General features: G+C 46.4%; 1 protein-coding gene across 10 annotated transcripts in view; it reads right to left on the bottom strand.

Annotated features, from left to right (window-relative positions):
* Positions 1-17,458, bottom strand: part of adgrl2a (adhesion G protein-coupled receptor L2a) — a 97,768-nt gene that overhangs the window by 13,948 nt on the left and 66,362 nt on the right. For 7 of the 10 annotated variants that reach the window (XM_062395868.1, XM_062395871.1, XM_062395872.1 and 4 more), the window contains exons 6-16: positions 11,077-11,373; positions 10,379-10,482; positions 9,503-9,688; positions 8,833-8,871; positions 6,977-7,160; positions 6,167-6,289; positions 5,327-5,529; positions 4,495-4,668; positions 3,211-3,420; positions 2,274-2,494; positions 1,576-1,642 (exon numbers count right to left, since the gene is read on the bottom strand). In XM_062395868.1, coding sequence (XP_062251852.1) covers positions 1,576-1,642; positions 2,274-2,494; positions 3,211-3,420; positions 4,495-4,668; positions 5,327-5,529; positions 6,167-6,289; positions 6,977-7,160; positions 8,833-8,871; positions 9,503-9,688; positions 10,379-10,482; positions 11,077-11,373 — 1,808 coding nt within the window. The remainder of the gene's footprint in view (positions 1-1,575; positions 1,643-2,273; positions 2,495-3,210; positions 3,421-4,494; positions 4,669-5,326; positions 5,530-6,166; positions 6,290-6,976; positions 7,161-8,832; positions 8,872-9,502; positions 9,689-10,378; positions 10,483-11,076; positions 11,374-17,458) is intronic. The other 3 variants (XM_062395869.1, XM_062395870.1, XM_062395873.1) reach the window with 1 other exon arrangement.

Below are 17,458 nucleotides of genomic sequence, written 5' to 3'. Positions count from 1 at the left end.
CGTGCGCCGCCCGAGCACACATTAGCACTGCTGCAATACATTAGCTCCTCGCGGGGTCACGGTTCTATCTCTCCGGGCCATCGCCGCCGGGATCCCGATCATCCCTTCCAGCGCAGACGCATTTTTCACGCGGGTCATCGAGGAGGCGACGCGCGATTGGAAAACAACAAGGGCCGAGTCGAGGGGGAGGGAGACGGATTCCTGTGAGGCTGACAAAGGCTTCTGCTGACACAGGGAGCTGCTTGTTTGTTTTGATACCATATTTGCTTTTCCCTCAATTATCGGCTCTCACATGCAAAGCGATGGAGGAGGAAAAGAAATCAATGAAAAAGGAGGGGAAAAAAAGGAAACAAGCATTTCACTATTTCCTCTTTTTATCCAACACAGACATTTGTCAGCTCCCTCCTCTATTTTTAAATGCTACATCGAGTGGCAACATGTCTCTTTTAGGAAGCCGTGAAAAGCAGTCCAGCGTGCGGAGTCATCTTTTATTCATTTTGTGTTAGCGCACAGACAAAGAGCTGTAGCTATAGCTCCACTCTGAGAGCTGCCGTGCCGGCTGCCAATGGCTGAGCGGAGACTTGCTGGAGTTTGACACGGGTGCCCCCTTCCCTCCGCTGTGTTTTCAGTGTCAGTTTGATGTTCAACAGAGGTCACTGCATCTGTAGATACAGTGCCAACCATTACGCTGGATAATGAACCCAGCGCCTGAACAAATATCGCACTCCCTGCGCAGCGGCAAGGCGGCCGCGTGGAGCTTCCTCTTCCCCGGGTGCCTGCGCGAGGGCAAAGTCAGACGTGGCGCGGCGGGCTGAGTGGATCTACTGTATCTGAGGAAATACCACCTGCTAGTTCATTCCCTTTTTTTTTGGCGCGGGGGAGCTAAGACTCCCCGAGGTCTCATTCTTCTGAACCTCTCTGATGGAGCGGGAGATAATAATGTCATGACCAGTAAATAATTGCATGCCTCAATGGGACACATGTCAATACGATATGCTGTATGTCCTTCACCCCCGATGGTCCTTGACCAAACAGAGGTGCCTTTGCGTTTCCCTCCCCCCCCCTCTCTCTCCGACACTGTCATGTGCTATTTACTGCAGGTCGGACAAACACACGAGGAGGCGGATGCAGAGGAGCAGGTATAAAAAAAAAAGAGAAATATTGTTCTGTACATGCTGTGAAATTCAGCCTTGGGGCCATTTTTAATCTATTTTCTTCCCTTAATCATAAATACAGTAAACCTGAAGGCCTTTTGGCAAACGTATGCAGTGCGAGACTTTACCGGGAGTTGTGTAAATGCATTTTTTTTTTTTTTTTTTTAAGTACATTATCAAACCCTGATCCTTGTCGGCCGGCGGGAGAGGGGGAGGATTGAAGGATGCCTCGGAATCTTTCTCTGCCGCAAAATTAACCTGTCATCGCCGAGAAGTCTCGGAGCAGAAATCCTGCTGACTTTCCCCTCGGTTCAACCATCTCACTTCCTCTATCTCTCTCCGGCATCTCTTTCATCTCACACTCTCAGTCCCTTCCGTACTCTGTCAGTCTCAGGATTCAAAGGGAAATAAAACAGCTTACCATGATGATAAAGGTGACAGGTCCAATAAAACTCCATATGAAATGATTATCCACACTTAGCCAGCACCTGTGAGGGAGAGACACACACACACACACACTTCAGGAAAATAATATCAGCGTTTAAATTAATGGGGTGACATTTGTGGATAATGACATCGGGCGTGTGATTTCTTGTCAATATTTAACTTGGAGCCTTTTCAGACGCTCCCCTCACCGGCGGGACATTAACACACAATGAAGTAGCCCCCCCCCCGGCCAAAGCAGGGCCGTCGCTGAGATATGGTCATTAATCTATGTAAAAGGCTTTTTCAGCACTCTTCTCTTTAAGGGAGCATTTACAAACAAGAGGTCACAGGAGGGTCTTTGAGCAGAGAGGCATTAATGTAGCCCACGTCCCCCCCCCCCCCCCCCCGCCCCCGGAAAACCACAGTGTTGAGTCCGTCAGCCACTTTCTGAAATGACATCAAATATTTAATAGCTGCCCGTCCTTGGCAAAGAGGGAGCTACATTCTTTTTTTTTGGGGGGGGGGGGGGGGGTTAAGTCTCTGGGGCCGGACTTAAGGTGCCGGCTGAAACGATGAGTAGATTTCCTCTTTAAGCGCTGCCACACCCACAGGATGCAACTGGGAAACCAAACCAGCGCTACCTGCTCTGCATTTCCCATGATTTAAATTTTTTTTTAAAAAGGCCGCACTCACGCTTTCTCTGTCCCGTAGCTCTGGTAGTCGATGGCCGCCGAGACCCCGACCACGATGGCGGGGAAGAGGTAACCAGACACGTAGTAGTACTTCTTCCGAGAGTACTCGCTCTCGAAGACCTCCACGAGCATGAGGTACAGCTGGACCCCCTCGAGACACATCCAGGAGAAGGAGGCCAGGAAGAAGAAGTGAAGGATCCCCGCGATGATGGCGCAGCCGATCTGTAACAGAGCAACAACCGGTTGAGACATTCAAATAATCCAAAGGTGACGAGTTCACATTAAAAAATACTGTGATACAAAAAATCTAACAACAAAATGTATTATTATTAAAGAGTAATTGTGAATCACGTATTTTGTCTTTTACTGAAACCTCCTGAAAAGACGACATTGATCGCTGCTGCCGAACTCATGTAGCACAAACATGGAGTGAAACTGATGAAAAACTTGAATATGTGTTCATTCACTACACAGGCTCGGACTATTCACAGCTGTAGCTTCCCATCACTATGCTATTTAAATGCCATTTGTATGTTCAGAGAGTTAATAGATGCCAGGACCCAAACGTTAGCTCAGCCTTCGAAGGTTTGATTCTCCGGCTATAAACAGAAAAAAGAAAAATCCCTTTGTGCTCTTAGAAAAATGCAGTGAACATTTAAATTTGTATGGACGTCGCCATGGCAACTGCGGCTTTAAGTCAGGGAGGAAAAGCGACTTGTCAAGAGGAAGACAGAGCCCTTTAGTAATCTATATTAATGGTGCTGTCCCACTCGTGTCGTGTCAGGGACAAGCCGGGAAGGTTAGAAACAAACAATGCTTAAAGTCCCATCAATTTCACCCTGAGAGGGTCTTCTGTTGCATTGTGGGAGCGGGAGGAGATAAAGAGACAGGGAATGAATCAAAACCAAAATCAATAGGACGCAGTCGTCCTAGCTTACCCTGGGTTCCGTCATATCGATACCAATTAGGAATATTAACTCGGCGATGAAGAGATTAATGCACAAGTTCTTGTGGATGGTGTTGCGGTCGCTCTGCAGGCCCCGGAAGAAGCAGAAGGTGAAGATGCTCATGGTGAGGCAGACAAGGGACACCACGATCCCCACGCGGGTGATGACGGTGAGAAGCAGCTCGTGGACCCGGTCGTTAACCTGGAGGAGAGAGAGGGTTACAGGCCGGATTATGAAATATGAAAAATCAAGTTCTTGCATTAGGTCTGCTGGGAAGGGAAGGAAAGAAACACTATTACCTCTGTAAGGGTGGTTATGATTTCATGGTATTTGTTTGTCTGTCTGTTACATTTCGGTGCGGATCCAGATCAGGAGTTTTTTGGAGATTTTCGCCAATTTCCCAGAGGAGAATTCATGATTTCAGATTATGTATTTTTTTTTAAATCAGGCATAATTAGTTAAAGGTGGAGGTGTAATTTCTACTGAGCGCCATTCTAGTTTGTTACAAAATCATATGTGACCTGATCAAAAGTTCTAAACACCCTTCAGATTTAATAATGAATTACTGATTCAGAAGAAGAATATATAATATTTTATAATATTAAAAAAGGCAAAAAAAAAGCAGTGTCTGTTTTGGAAATTGAGTCTCTTGTGATAACGATTTCTTCCTGATGTCTCCCAGGTTTATATTCGTTCTTTCTTTACTCCTAATTAGTCACTCTGATGAAGGCCAGTGTGTCGAGATGAGAGGATTCATTTTTTTTTTCATCTATTATATGCATTAGCCACAATAAGAAATGCTTTTTAATTTAGAGCGCTGTGGTTTATTCCTTTTTGCCTCAAAAAAAATTAATCGAATATTGAATTTATTAAAGTACAATCCACGCTTTGAAAAGAACTAGCCTTTCAATCAATTTGAAAAATTTGAAAAAATTTGATAAATTCTTTATCAACCCCCTGATTTGGATCCACACCACAATTTAACCAATTCTTCCTTAAACCGTGTCTCACCCCTTTAAGAAATTTTGTAGAAATTGGTGGAGTAGTTTTTGCAGAGTAAATAAAAGAAAACACTTTTAAAGCACAGATAATATTGGTTGTACTGAGGCCACATTCTCTCATTGCAGTCGACAACAATTCTCTTCAATCATTTGAGTTGATGTGTTGTGAAGTACAGATAATTAATTTAAAGTTTTAGATTCGAATAAACTGCATAAAAGTAAGTTCAGCTTCTTTGATTGTGATAAAAATGACAGAAGAACAGACGCGACTTACTGAGACTTCACGGTGCGCCATGAGAATGGCAAAGTTGGTGAGATGAGTGCAGGAGCAGGTGGTGTGTGTTTTATTGGAATCCAGGAGTTTGCAGCCTTGGGTGGACCAGTATCCCATCATGCTCCTCTCAGAGTAATTCCAGAAGGAGCAATTGGAGTTGAAGTAGTGCTCCATCTGCAGATAACAAGAGATATGGTTAAGTGTCCAAATAATTGACTGCCTGAAATTGAAGTACATGTAGAACACAGAGGCCATTTACCCCCCCACTGACACCAAGTATTTCCCCCCAACAATGACATGGATGAGGATTCTTCACTTCACAGCTCTTATGAAGCAATTCATATGTTATATCTCATTTGGCACATGCTTGCAGAATCAACCGAAGCATGGTCGGGTATATGAGGACTTAATAACCCAGAGGCATAATTGTTTGACGGCATGTCTCTGGAATTGCACAATTTCTCTGATAAAGGATGGAGCCACGCACGGCCCTCTGGGAACTCTAGTGACAACTTTAAAAGACGAAAGATAATTGGTGCTCCAGTAATTTCATCCTAGATTGTATGGCTAATCTAGGAGCTAATTCCCTCCACTATAAAAGAAAATGGGTATCATTTATATCCCAATGTTGATTAAAGAATTAGTTTTCATTAAGAATTCACTTAGGTTCTAAAGACTCCTTTAATTTGATGTTCAATGACTTAAATAAACTGCCGACTGACCTAGTCAGACATTTACAATTCAAACTGCAGATCTCGGTCTACTCTGGATGTTCCCTCCTGGAGTTTTTTTTAATATGACCTCTCCCTTCCTCTACAGCAGGGACACTCACATCGATGTGCTCCAGGGTATAAATCACGGGGTCATTAATGAACACGCGGCTTGACTCCTTGTTGATCGAGGCGGCGAGGATGTCGGAGTTGACGGCCACTGACACGTTGCGGCCATAGGAGTCGGCCATCTTAATGGTGGAGTTCTCTGTGCTGAGGAACTGGCCCAGGTTCTTGTAGAGGACAAACACCAGCTTGGCAACTCCTGTAGAGCGACAGAGGGAAAAAAAAACAGAGGATGAGGAATTATCCAGCTTCTAGAACAATTGAGAAAATATACGATGGAAAACGGTGGAAAAGATAACCTTTTTTCAGAAAACCCACTAGCATCTGGCTTTTGTCTTCAATGGGAATGGTTACAATCAGCAAACGACAACCAGGAGAATGTGCAAATTTCTTCTTATTCCTCATTATTTTAGCTGTTACATGATGACTCCAATTGAACGTTTGTGTTCTTATTGCTTTTTATATCTTGGGAATAAAGAACAGCGACTTGTTCCCGTCTGTATCGTGCAAGATGCCACACTGGCAAGACAGCAACGGTCTCAGACGCATTCATGCAATTTACATGACTCACCTGGGGACACTACTGACAATGGAAATTGAGTCAATCTCCTTTTTTAATCACATCTATTCATGCTTAAAAAAACTGTTAATATTGGTATAAAAAAGGGAGAGCACAGACGGACTTACCACCTTTTCAAAGCTACGAGAAGGAGAGCACAAGTCAAATAAACACCCCTGTATCTCTTAGATTCTCCCACGGTGAGAATGAGCAGAGTTTCCTTGACCGAGTTTTGCTTTCTCTTCTTTTCTATTGGTGAGGTTAAAGGCGATCTTACCATTCCGGCTGTTGAGCTTGACCGTGTTGGCCGAGAGCTGGATTGAGACGCCCCCCTTGCTGGATTGTGGGAATTTGAAATCCTGAACTTGGCCGTCTGTGGTGAGCACGTACACGTCCAGGACTGAAGGGTGCAGGTGGGTGAGAGAAGACAAATGGAGAAAGGGAGATATTGGCCATTAAGTAACTCTGATTCCAGGGCAAGAACAAACTAATCTGTAAAGTATGTTGCTAAAGCTTTCTTCTACTTGAAATGTTGCACAGATCAAAAGATGCATCATCTACTCAAAGGGCCACACAATAAAAATGTCAGTCACAAGGTGATCATTGAATTACTAATACATGAAAACAGCCCTGAGAGAGGAGCAAAGAGAGAACCTTCACGTCCCCTCATGCTCAAGTCAATGAGGGAGGGAAGAGGAGGCTGTGGATAAACAATGTCGTTTTTCTGACTCCCACAGCCGGCTAATGTTCACATTAATGTATAGAGTTACAAGGTCTAGACGCAGACATTTATAAACCAAGCGTGCGCAATCAGAGAATCCAGTCTGTTTAATTGTCTGATATTCATCACTTTGTCAGTAAGCGGCTCGTTAAACCTAATATGCGTTGTTTTTTTCTGTTCCCCCGAGGTTTAAATGCTTATTATGAAAACAAAGTCCTTTTTCAAGTGGCGGCCTTGTTCTCTCGCTCTCTCTCTCTCTCTGTCTCTCTCTCTCTCTCGATGAATGGAAGGTAATGAAATTAACCGAGCTTTACATCAATCGAGAACGCCCGTCGCTTGCTTACCACAAACTCCTGCTGTACTTACTTATGTTGTCTGCAGGAACTTTGACGAAGGCGGGCTCCATGAGGTTGTCGGCGAGGACGAAGGCCCCCTCCTCCAGAGTGTCCAGCAACATGGTGGCCGCGTGCGTCTGCTCCGTGCTGTTCATGTCTTGCCAGGACTTCAAGGCTTCCGGTCGCAGGAGGTTATCGACTGTGTCCACAATAGCCTGAGTCCAGACCAAAACAAACACACACAAACACACACACACACACACACAGAGACACACACAGGCAAAGAAAAACAAAGATATTTGAGTAACTCGGAGGAAATGGAGTAAATAAATAAATGCTTGCAAGCATGAGCAGTGACATGCAGACACTGAGATGAAATGGATGAAATGCTGTGGCTTGAACAATCACATCTGTTGGGATTAAAAGATGAAGATGAGAAAATAAAATAAGAAAGCTAAAAGGACATCGATGTTGAATATATGAAAAAAACAATTAAACACCGTTATTTAATCGATAAGAAAGAAACAATTAAAGCTATTGATTGTGATGGAGAAACGAACATCTATATCTTAGATAATGGATGGAACAGTTTTCTTCAGGAAATGATCGCATCAATGTGTCTAATCAGATCATCAGTGCAGGCGAAAGGCTGCAGGGGGGGGGGTCTTGGCGGCGGTGGGCTGCTAATGTGGTGTTGCGTCAGGTTTGGCAGATGTCAGATTCCACTGACTCAACAATCTGTGTCCCACATGTCTCTCTGTCATTAGTCGAATAAGTGGAGTCGTTAACATTGACGAACCCTCCCTCACAGCATCACGGCCTCTACCTTTAAATCTACATATTGTGACATTTAACAAAAAACAAAAACAAAATGATGATGGGTCATTTTTTAGGGAAGTGGTGCGACGACACGGGTGCAATTTCTTTTCTTTCCCTTTTTCCCTCTTTTCTTTTTATGAGCGCACGGCCATTGACTGGCTAATTAGCTCGATCCATTTTAATACCCTCCCAAAGGAGAGATCTGGATTGGTGGGGGGGGGGGGGGGGGGTGACTTTGGTGGCAGGTGTAGGACAATGAGCTCCCTAAAGGTAGAGAGTTATATATGGACAAAATACTCTGTCGTGTGGACCTAACCTGGTAGCATTCAATGGAACACGGGGAAAAAAAAATGATTTGACCCGTCTTCCCCTATTAAACAGACAGAGTTGCAGATTTACAGCTTTAATTTATGAACCAAATGACATAAAACCTGCGTCCTTGTGAAACGAGACCCGCAATTTTCATTTTCGGGGGGGAAAGGTCGGGTCGAGGTCCTTGAAAAATATCAAAGGGGGTTGGATTTTAATCAGCAAATTGTGTTGGATGCCATTTTCAGCGGCGTTTTATACTGAAGGGAGTTTTTCGTGGGGGGGGGGGGGGGAATTGTCACAAAAGAGACAAATTCTTCAGCGAATGAACAATGAGAGGAATGTAAGAACAGGGTGTTCATTGAGTTGTGGTGTTATGCATCAAGGCGTGCGATCTTGACTAGACACTCAGAAAACATACAAATCAGAATGAAAAGAGCCAAAATGCACCATTACTGTCAAAGCATAAAAAAACCACAGAGACACATATATACATCCATGAGGAGAAGCCGCCCCGGAAACTGGGCTTGACTTCTCCTCTTTGACTGAGAAGGCACCTCGGGTACAGTTGTGTCTGTGTGTAGGGCAATTACTCGAAAACAAAAAGACAGCAGGAAGCACAGGGGGAGGAGGAGGAGGAGGAGGGGGGGGGGCATGACAGTGCAGGGGTTACATGCTGCTGGACTTGGGCTGGGGGGCAGATACGGAGGAGGGGGGGGGCAGCAGCAAGAAGAGTTGGCACAAACATTGCTCCAGTACCTTCATGTATGCCCTGCATGTCCTTTCTCGTTTTTGAAGCTTTGTTTTAATTAGAAAAGAAAGAAAAAAAAAAAAAAAGAACAGATATAAACAGAGACATCAATTTGCACAGGTAAAAACGATTTTGTAGAACAAGGTCCTGACTATTCGCTGGATGCAAAAGAAAATTAAATATTCAGTCGCGGTTCCAGCCCACCGCTTAGTGCACTGCCTGCTGCGTCGCTGACCTGCTTACCTGAAGGGTGAAGAATAAAAGGGCCTCCGCTGACATTAGAGAAATGCTGCATTTACTGACACATCGCAGAAGCATTACGAGCCCAATTATGGCCTTTACTACAAATGTACAAAATGCTGCCGTGAATACAAATGTCAGCTCCTCGTCAAAGTCGCAAATCATGCAGCTAGTCTGCTGTTTTTCTGTTCCTCCTCTCTTCCTGACTTTGAAAAGAAAGGGACACACTCTACGTGACAAACAGCAGCAGCTACACACTGTATCACTGTCGGGGGAGCGAAAGAAAATTCCTGCATTTATCATTTAAAAAGATACACATAAGCCCCTTGGCCATGTGAACCTTGACTGCGGAGTGATTCAGCGAAGACAGACTATGTGAGATAATGGAGTTAGTGTTTCACTTGAGAGCACTGCTTTTATTTTGGCGGCTGCGCTTACCTTGTTGAAGCTCCGCCCTGCAGAGTCCTTCTCGCTGGGCCTGAGCTCCTGCAGCTGGGCGTCCAGGATGTCCACCAGCTGCTCCATGAGGCGCACGGACGAGCTGACGTCCCCGGCATAGATGGGGCCCTTGGTGTGCTTGGCCAGCTCGTTGGCCAAGTTTGCCGCATTTTCACCGCTGCGAATCTGTGGGGTGGGGAGGGGGGGCGTACGCAGTGTGAGGTTCACGAGAATGCAAGAAAGACGGACGTGGACGGATCCACAGCCACGCTCCCGGCATCAAATCACACTTGAATTAGTCCTTGAAAGGCCATTCACGAAAAGAGGGTTTAGTTCTTCTTCACGCCAGAGACGTTGCCATGGTAGCAGTTTTTTTTTTTTTTTACTGTGTGGTAAGTTAGGTACAGGTACACAATGATCTGCTGTGAGATCTACACACATTATGCACAGGGTGGAGGAAATAAGGTTCATGGAAAAGACCTTTAACTTGCAGGCAAATACAATCCTACCAACCTGGCTCAAATTATTAGATGTGCAACCATTATATACAGCACCCCCTTCAGATCTACATTATATAAGTGCTTAACGCTATATCTGTTTGTTTTTTTATTTTGCAGCTGAAGTACAGATGTTGTCTCTGCAGCGTTTTTACTTATGAAACACATATCAAAGTCCTCTTTTCTCAAATTGTGCTTTCAAGTTAATCTGACCCAGATTTACTGCCATGTTTTTAACAGTGAATTAAAAGTAATTCAGCGTTGAAGTTCTTCACAGGGACGTGTTGCCACTATTTTGTCTTGCCTCTACTCCCTCTACTCTGTGCAGAGGAACACACTCTGCACAGAAACAACACAGAACGCCATAGCCCACACAAACCTTCTGGGCGACTTGGTTGACCCAGTGGGAGGTACAGTTGCTGAGATCAGGGCCCCTAGGGTGCCAGGCCCCGGTGGAAAGGACACATGAATAAGACGCCGTGCCTGAAATGGAAAACAAAAGCAGGATAAGTCAAGTTCAATCAGGTCACGTCAAACTTATTTTTTACCATGAAGTCCTTCACGGGGAGAATTCACACACAAACAACATATTTACAAACGTTAAAATTCATTCATATCACACTGTTGCTGTGTGCAGACCCTTACAGATATTTTGCTTTTCACAGTTCAAATCATGTCAGAGGACAATTCCACTGAAATTCGTTGGATGATGAGAACTCCAAACGTGTAAATTAACAAATATGTTTGCTACAAAGTCGTTACATTAATCTTCACGTCCTGATTATTCCTTATTTCAAGCAATCAAATGAACTTTGCACGTCTCCACTTTGAGAGAAACAGCTGGGTCCTATTTCCGGCAAACACTGATCGCTTAATCACGTCTCGACCTGCGATGGCACAGTTAAAACCAAAATGCATTACAAGGTGTGTTTTCCCAATGAAAACTGGTGGTTGTTACAGATAAAAAAAATACTGTGTGCCAGGACAGATCTAACAGCCTGTATAGGTCATATTGAAAACAGCGAGAACACGGCCCTGAGGGGAGAGGCGGCAGGGCGGGGGCGGTTGCCTGTTTACCTCTTGTTCCCTTGGGGCAAGGTCGCTCCACCACCATGCCCCTTTGGGTCTGAGGCCACATTATGTCTCTCTTCTCGGCGGCTTCGCAGAAGCGCTCAGGTAGAGGGTAGGACTCCAGAGGCGGAGGGGCAGTCGTCTGCGGGATCACGGGAGGGGGCTTGGGCGCTCCCCTGCTGCCCTCCTTCAGCCCTGTTGTGGTGGTGGTGTTGGCCACGCCCCGGTGCACCGTGGTGGTGGTGGTGGTGGTTGTGGTTCTCTGAGGCTGCGGGGCCGCGGTGGCTTCTGACTGTGGTGAATCTAAAAAGATTAAAAAAGAGGGTGGAGCAGTATTATAAAACTATTTCATTTTTTAAGTTTGACTCTCAGAGGGACACGTATGTATCAGTCTTTATGAAAACACAATATAGTAAAGGGAACACAATTGAAAAGGAAATAGTCGGATCACCTGCGGAGTCAGTGCATTATTGTGGGACCCCTGGGACACATCATGTGGTTTATACCGAGGGCAGAGAATACGGTGGCAGGCATTCAGACCTTGACCTTCTGGTGCCCTCGTGCCCCACAAAACTTTAATGGTGCGCCCGGCGAGTGCCATTCCTAATTTTTCCCTCAAAATGTGCCGCAGTGTGATGCTCATACAACCAAGTATCCTGTTGTGTAAATTGCTGCTAAGTGCTTTGTGCAACAAGCGTATTTGCCTTCCCGTTGACTATGGCTCAGCCAAGGCACTCAGTCTGCAGCCAACAAGACAACAATTACAGAAACATCCTCCGGCCTGGCAAATCGGTCTTGCCTGGGAGATTTTGTTGCACGGCTGATTCAATTTCACCAGAGAACCTGGATGCTCAGCGGCGCCGGAGCCCGAAACCTTCAGTTTACAGTTGTTTCTCTGACTCTGAGGAAACAGGTGCGCAGTAACTCATGCAGCGCCCCGGGCAAAAGACAATATGTTTCTGTCCTGAGAAAGGAGGAAATAGGGCGCTCCTTACATTTAACATGAACCACTAAGGAAAAGAACCATGAAGACATTTCTCATGTGATGCGGCGGAGAGACGTGATCGAGCCACTGTAATTACATATCATAAAAGTCCACCATAAGGGAGTTCCCATTGATGAAATGTGGATAAACAGTAGTTATTTTATATCAATCTGCTGCAAACCTCCAAGTACAAAAAGAAAAACATCCCCCCATAAAAAAAATGAACAGCTCTATCAGTCAAAGGGGCTCTGATTGGAATGCAATGCACATACTGAACGTAATCACATTTGAGTACTTTGATTTCCTCCATTAGGCTGCCTGTAGAGCATGCAGAGAATGTGAAGAGGTGCTGCTGCGCCGCTCGAGCGGAGCGCTGCCGCTCTCTGTGGCACAACGGCGAGCGAAAAAAACATCGAAGAGACGCCGTGACAAAGAGGGCGAGCGAGTCAGAGGCATGACGAGGGGAAATATATATATAGATGTAGAGAAAGAGAGAGAGGGAAGGGGGGAGGAAGAGAGAGAAATTAGATGCCCACAAAGGAAACTTCAGGAACAAACGCGGCCAAGCTGCAGAAGGAGAAGACAGTTCCTGTCGTCCAGCGGATTGTGAGGGGAGAGGCTCCCACTGGATAATGGGTCAGGCAGATAGCACCCCCCCCTTACCAAAACACACACACTCACATACACAGGCTACTACCACCGTAGGCCCCAAGGTGTGGATGAAAGGCTTCAGCACAGTTGAGCTGAAGGGAAATCGTCTTTGAGGCTGCCTGCTACCTGTGGTGAATTAGGCTCTATTGACCAGAGAAGATGACTCTTGTGTTCTCCCTCCTGGTGGGGGCTATGGAGCTACATACAAACACACACACACAAACACACACACACGCACACACACACACGCACACACAGATACGAGCAGGGGAGGTGACATGAAGGTGTACACAGCTGACTGGCTGATTTGACACCGAGCCGAAGGCAGACTTGGCCGGCTGCCTTCACCTTAGCTTCCTCTCGCCTCTCCTCCCCTACCTGCATTCTCTCACTCAACGGTGAAATCCTCGGCCGCTCGTGCTGTCACAGCGGTTCAGAGAAGACCTGTGCTTAGCGTCCTTCCTGCACCGGCATTTAGCGGGCTGGGAGAAATGCCCGTCTCTATTCTGCACCAATACCCTTTTATTGCGATAACCCTTGCTTTCTTGTCACGGCTCGCTGAGAGGACTCACAGAGGTGAAAGTAATCGTCAGACAGGAAAAAAACATAAAAACATGCAAATGTTTCCCTCTGGCGCTGCCGTCTGACAGGAAACGAGTGTGAGTCGACAGAGTGAGTAAATTATTATCATTGTTTCTTTTTTTAAACATCTGGGTCAGGGTTGCTTGGCAAACTTCCAGAAGATTCCCAAGAAACCGCGAGGCCCTTTGCAGGTTTCCCGTTTCCAGGGTCTGAAAGATGATAGAGGATGAGACGGCAGCCCTCGATGGGTGGCTAGTTTAGGATCCAGACGGAAATAAAAATGGAAATCAATCAGCGTTCGGCAGCGCGATGCGAGATGAAGGGCTAGCGACTGCAGCCAATAAATCAAAAAGGCATCTGCTGTGATCCCAGCACATTCCTTCGGCATGTCAACTAACAACTGTATCTTGTCTACACTCCTCCGTCAGGAGCGGCTGCTTGTCGCGGCTTGCCGGGGACGCCGAGCTCCGAGCTCCGGTTACAACATGCACGATGACATTTCTTTGAAGTGTTTTTTTTTTCCTTTCTTGTTACCTGCCATCAGCGAAACTGTGGCGGTAATTAATGTTTGACTCGGTTAATACATGGCAGGAACTAATGGGTTTTGGCTCTCCTGAAGCTTTGGAGGGGGGATTGCCCCACAGCGGAATGGATGGGTTTGGCTTTGGGAAAGGGGCGTGGGGTGGATTTGCTGATCCAATGGGAGGGGTATGGCGCTGGCATAGCTTAAAGTCGTGTGCACCCTCACGGAGATTCAGCTGTACATTAAACAGCTTCATTAACAGGGAACATTATGAAAAGGACATAAGTAGAAGGGCTAGAATAATCCTGTGGGTAGGTTTCATTTCGTGTTTGTGCTGCTAGCTAATCCTCTTTCCTGCGTGAAAAAGAGGCTAATGTGAACGTAGGCTACGCTTCCCGCATAATAAACAATGCGGCGTCTCTCTGACCACTGCTGTTCCCGTCAGACCGTAATCCTGCCAGCGACACAGTAATCTTATTACCTTTATGGCATAGCTTGGTTTAATTTAATCCAATGAAAGCCGGCGAGGAATTAACCCTGCAGGTATTAAACAGGACACCCCTCTCGACTGGTCACTTCCTCACTTCGATGTCTGAATGGATACGTTTTACATTCTGAAACGTGACGTGTTGCCACTGATCCGCTGCTGCAGTGTTTTTTCTAAACCTTCTGTGATGCACAACACAAACACACAGATCTGTCTGTTCTCTCCGCTGTGGAAACACACATCTGTGCTCAATATTCCTTTGATTATGACAAAAGGAGCAAATCCCAAGTTCGGGCTATATAGGACAGGCGCCTTGATTATTACGTCTCCGCTGCACTCAGCCCAAGGGGAACCTTCAATTAGCTGTCACAGAGTGTGAGCGCATGCGGTGCTACTCTCCGAAGTACCCCCCCCCCCCTTCCCCCTCCAAATAGTCAGGACAGACTTATGCATAACCCGTTCGTGTGATTGGACGCCCACACGTTGTTGCAGTCGGCTGTATCGCTGTGGTTCTGTTATTACCACTGGGGGTTAGGGGGTGTGGGATTGATGACAGACAATGAGACAGGGATCCAGGGGAGGAGCGCGCCTTTTCGAGTGTTGTCAGAGCATATGCATACATGTACGCATTCACACACAAACACACACACCCCATCAGCGCTCTCAGGTGAAGCCCAGATGAGCCCTTACCAGGACTCTGCAGTCACGCCACGGTGACAAATGAACACTGACAGCGTGTGGGTCTTTCATATTATGGTTAATAGCTTCACTTTTAGTCGGCGCCGCATGGCTGTTCATCAGGGTAATGTTTCAAACACATTATCAGGTGCTGTTGAGTGACGGAGGAAAACTGGGAAGGGAACATGCATTTAGCATTTATTTCAGCTAATTTGCCACATGCAAAGTTAAAATGATCATGAGATCTCCCTCGTCCCCTCCTCTGTAATCAACTCATGGTGATGTGAAACAAGGCCGTTCAGGAGATCCGCCTATTGGCTCTATTTTTTGTGGGGAAACTTATTTTGTGATAAGACTGTAGAAAGTCATCTTTTTGCAGGGAGATAATGTTCGACATCATAAACGCAGCGAAAACTGAGGCGCTGTTTAGCCAGATTAGCGTGTTCACCTTGGTATCTTGTTACCATCACCACCAAAAACCTGTGTCTACTGCAGAGTCATTTGACCCGGGAGTAAATGGCGGCTGAACCCATTCCCATTGCAGAAGAAACCAGATGTTACCAAGTGTTAGTGGTTGTTTTTTTTTGACCTGTTGAAAAATGGTCTTCACATGTGAATCCTGGGTGGTTTCCTCCTCCTCATTGAGAAGCAACAGCAACAACGTTAAAAAGTCTATGGAAGTCTGAGCAACTCCAAAGTCTGCTTCTGCAATTAGGAGCCCTGTTTGTCTGGGGACTTTGAGAATATAGTGGGTGGACGGTAAATGAATGTCCCACTGGTTTTCAAGTCGTTCAGCCGAGTGTAGATTAATTGAAATAAGGTGTTGGAACTGTGAAAAAAAACACACTAAGAGTAAATTATTCCCCGTGCTAATGCTGCCACTGAAATATCGGCGTTTCAAACGGGCACTCGCTCAGTCCTCCCCCGGTGCAGCCGCGCTGATGGAAGTGGAGCTGCTCTCGGCTATGAAATAGTGTGATGATTTATAATACATTTGTGATGCATTTCGATATCTACCAATAATAACAATAATACACAAAGGAAATTGGATTACACGTCTTTCGCTCCGTGCTGCATTGGTTGCTGTGGAGGGGGGGGCCATGGCGTGTGATTGCTTGTGCATCAGCAGTAAATATGAAGAAAGCTGAGAGAAAATTCGGATAATTTCCCACGAGTCATGTCCTTGCGAGGGGGTGTGCAGTGCGTGTCCATGTCGTGGGGAACAGAACCTAATAGCTGGATTATGTTATTTACTGCTCTGTCCAATATTTCCCTTCCCCTCAGCGCAAACACATTGATTCACATGGGCGCGGGCAGGCAGGCAGTCAGTCAGGCAGTCAGTCAGTCAGTCAGTCAGTCTCCCACACATACGCATGCGAGCGCACACATTCTTATAAACACATGTACACATTCATATACACCCTCACACACAAAATGACACCAAAGTATAGAGAACAGACACAGCAGCTGCCAGACACCAGCCCTTGCCTTCTTTCCCCCCTTCTTCTTCTTCTCCTCGCAGCTCTCTCTCGGTACAGTACGTGCCTCAAATTTCAAGCATTAACTCTAAAGTGTGCCAAGCGGACTGATATTTAATGCCGCGCACACAGGAGGGTGTCTATTTCCGGGGCTGTTCATACACACTTGCACACAGATTTACATCCGCTGGGCTGCGTCTGCACACGTCAACACAAGCAGCGCGGCACCAAAAAGTCCTGCAAACCTGTAGTATGCAGATTGGCGGGAACACAGACGTACGTGGAGGCAAAAATCAGCCCTCGGTAAAAGAAATGTCCTCAAAGAAGTGTGTCAGGGAGTGATGTGTGTGTGTGTGTGGGGGGGGGGGGGGGAGATGAGTAATAATTCTTCTAAATATGCCTTGTTTCACAGACGGACTGTAATCGAACAAGAGGCTGTGGATCCCTTTGGCTGTTGGGCTCAGCGTAGACATAATCGCACCCCCCCTCCTCTCGCTTTCATGTCAAACATCTCTTTGTGACATCCGAAATCACAACCCCGGGAGTTTTGCTGTTGCCCACATACTCTGTCAGCAGCTCATCGGGGCACGCCGCGCACACCCGTTTAACATCAGAGGGGGAGACGTTCCGGGAGAAGTGGTGACTGGCAGCTCGGGACTGTGAGAAATCATTATCCTGAGGTGTGTTTTGGGATAAGGGATGAGCGACCCCCCCACCCCCCGACCTGGCTTGCAACCACTGGCCGTCGTGTCTCCACGATGTTCGGCGCTGGAGGAGCGGCAGAGATCACGATCGGATTTCAGAGGAAACAGGTGACCCCCCCCCCCCCGACCTCATGTGCTGAGTAGCCTGTATTGCAACCAGACACCGAGGGTGGTTTGGTAGTATCCAACGATGTAATATCACAGACACTGTGAACAAGACTGTAAATCCCCATAGTGGGATTCCCCCCCCCACCCCCCTATTTTTTATCACCCCAGTTAAATTCAGCCCCGATATCGTAA

This window comes from Platichthys flesus, chromosome 9, assembly GCF_949316205.1.
Source record: "Platichthys flesus chromosome 9, fPlaFle2.1, whole genome shotgun sequence".
Lineage (NCBI taxonomy): Eukaryota > Metazoa > Chordata > Actinopteri > Pleuronectiformes > Pleuronectidae > Platichthys > Platichthys flesus.
The sequence above is the reverse complement of the archived record's forward strand: the minus strand, read 5'-3'. Positions and strand labels throughout refer to the sequence as shown.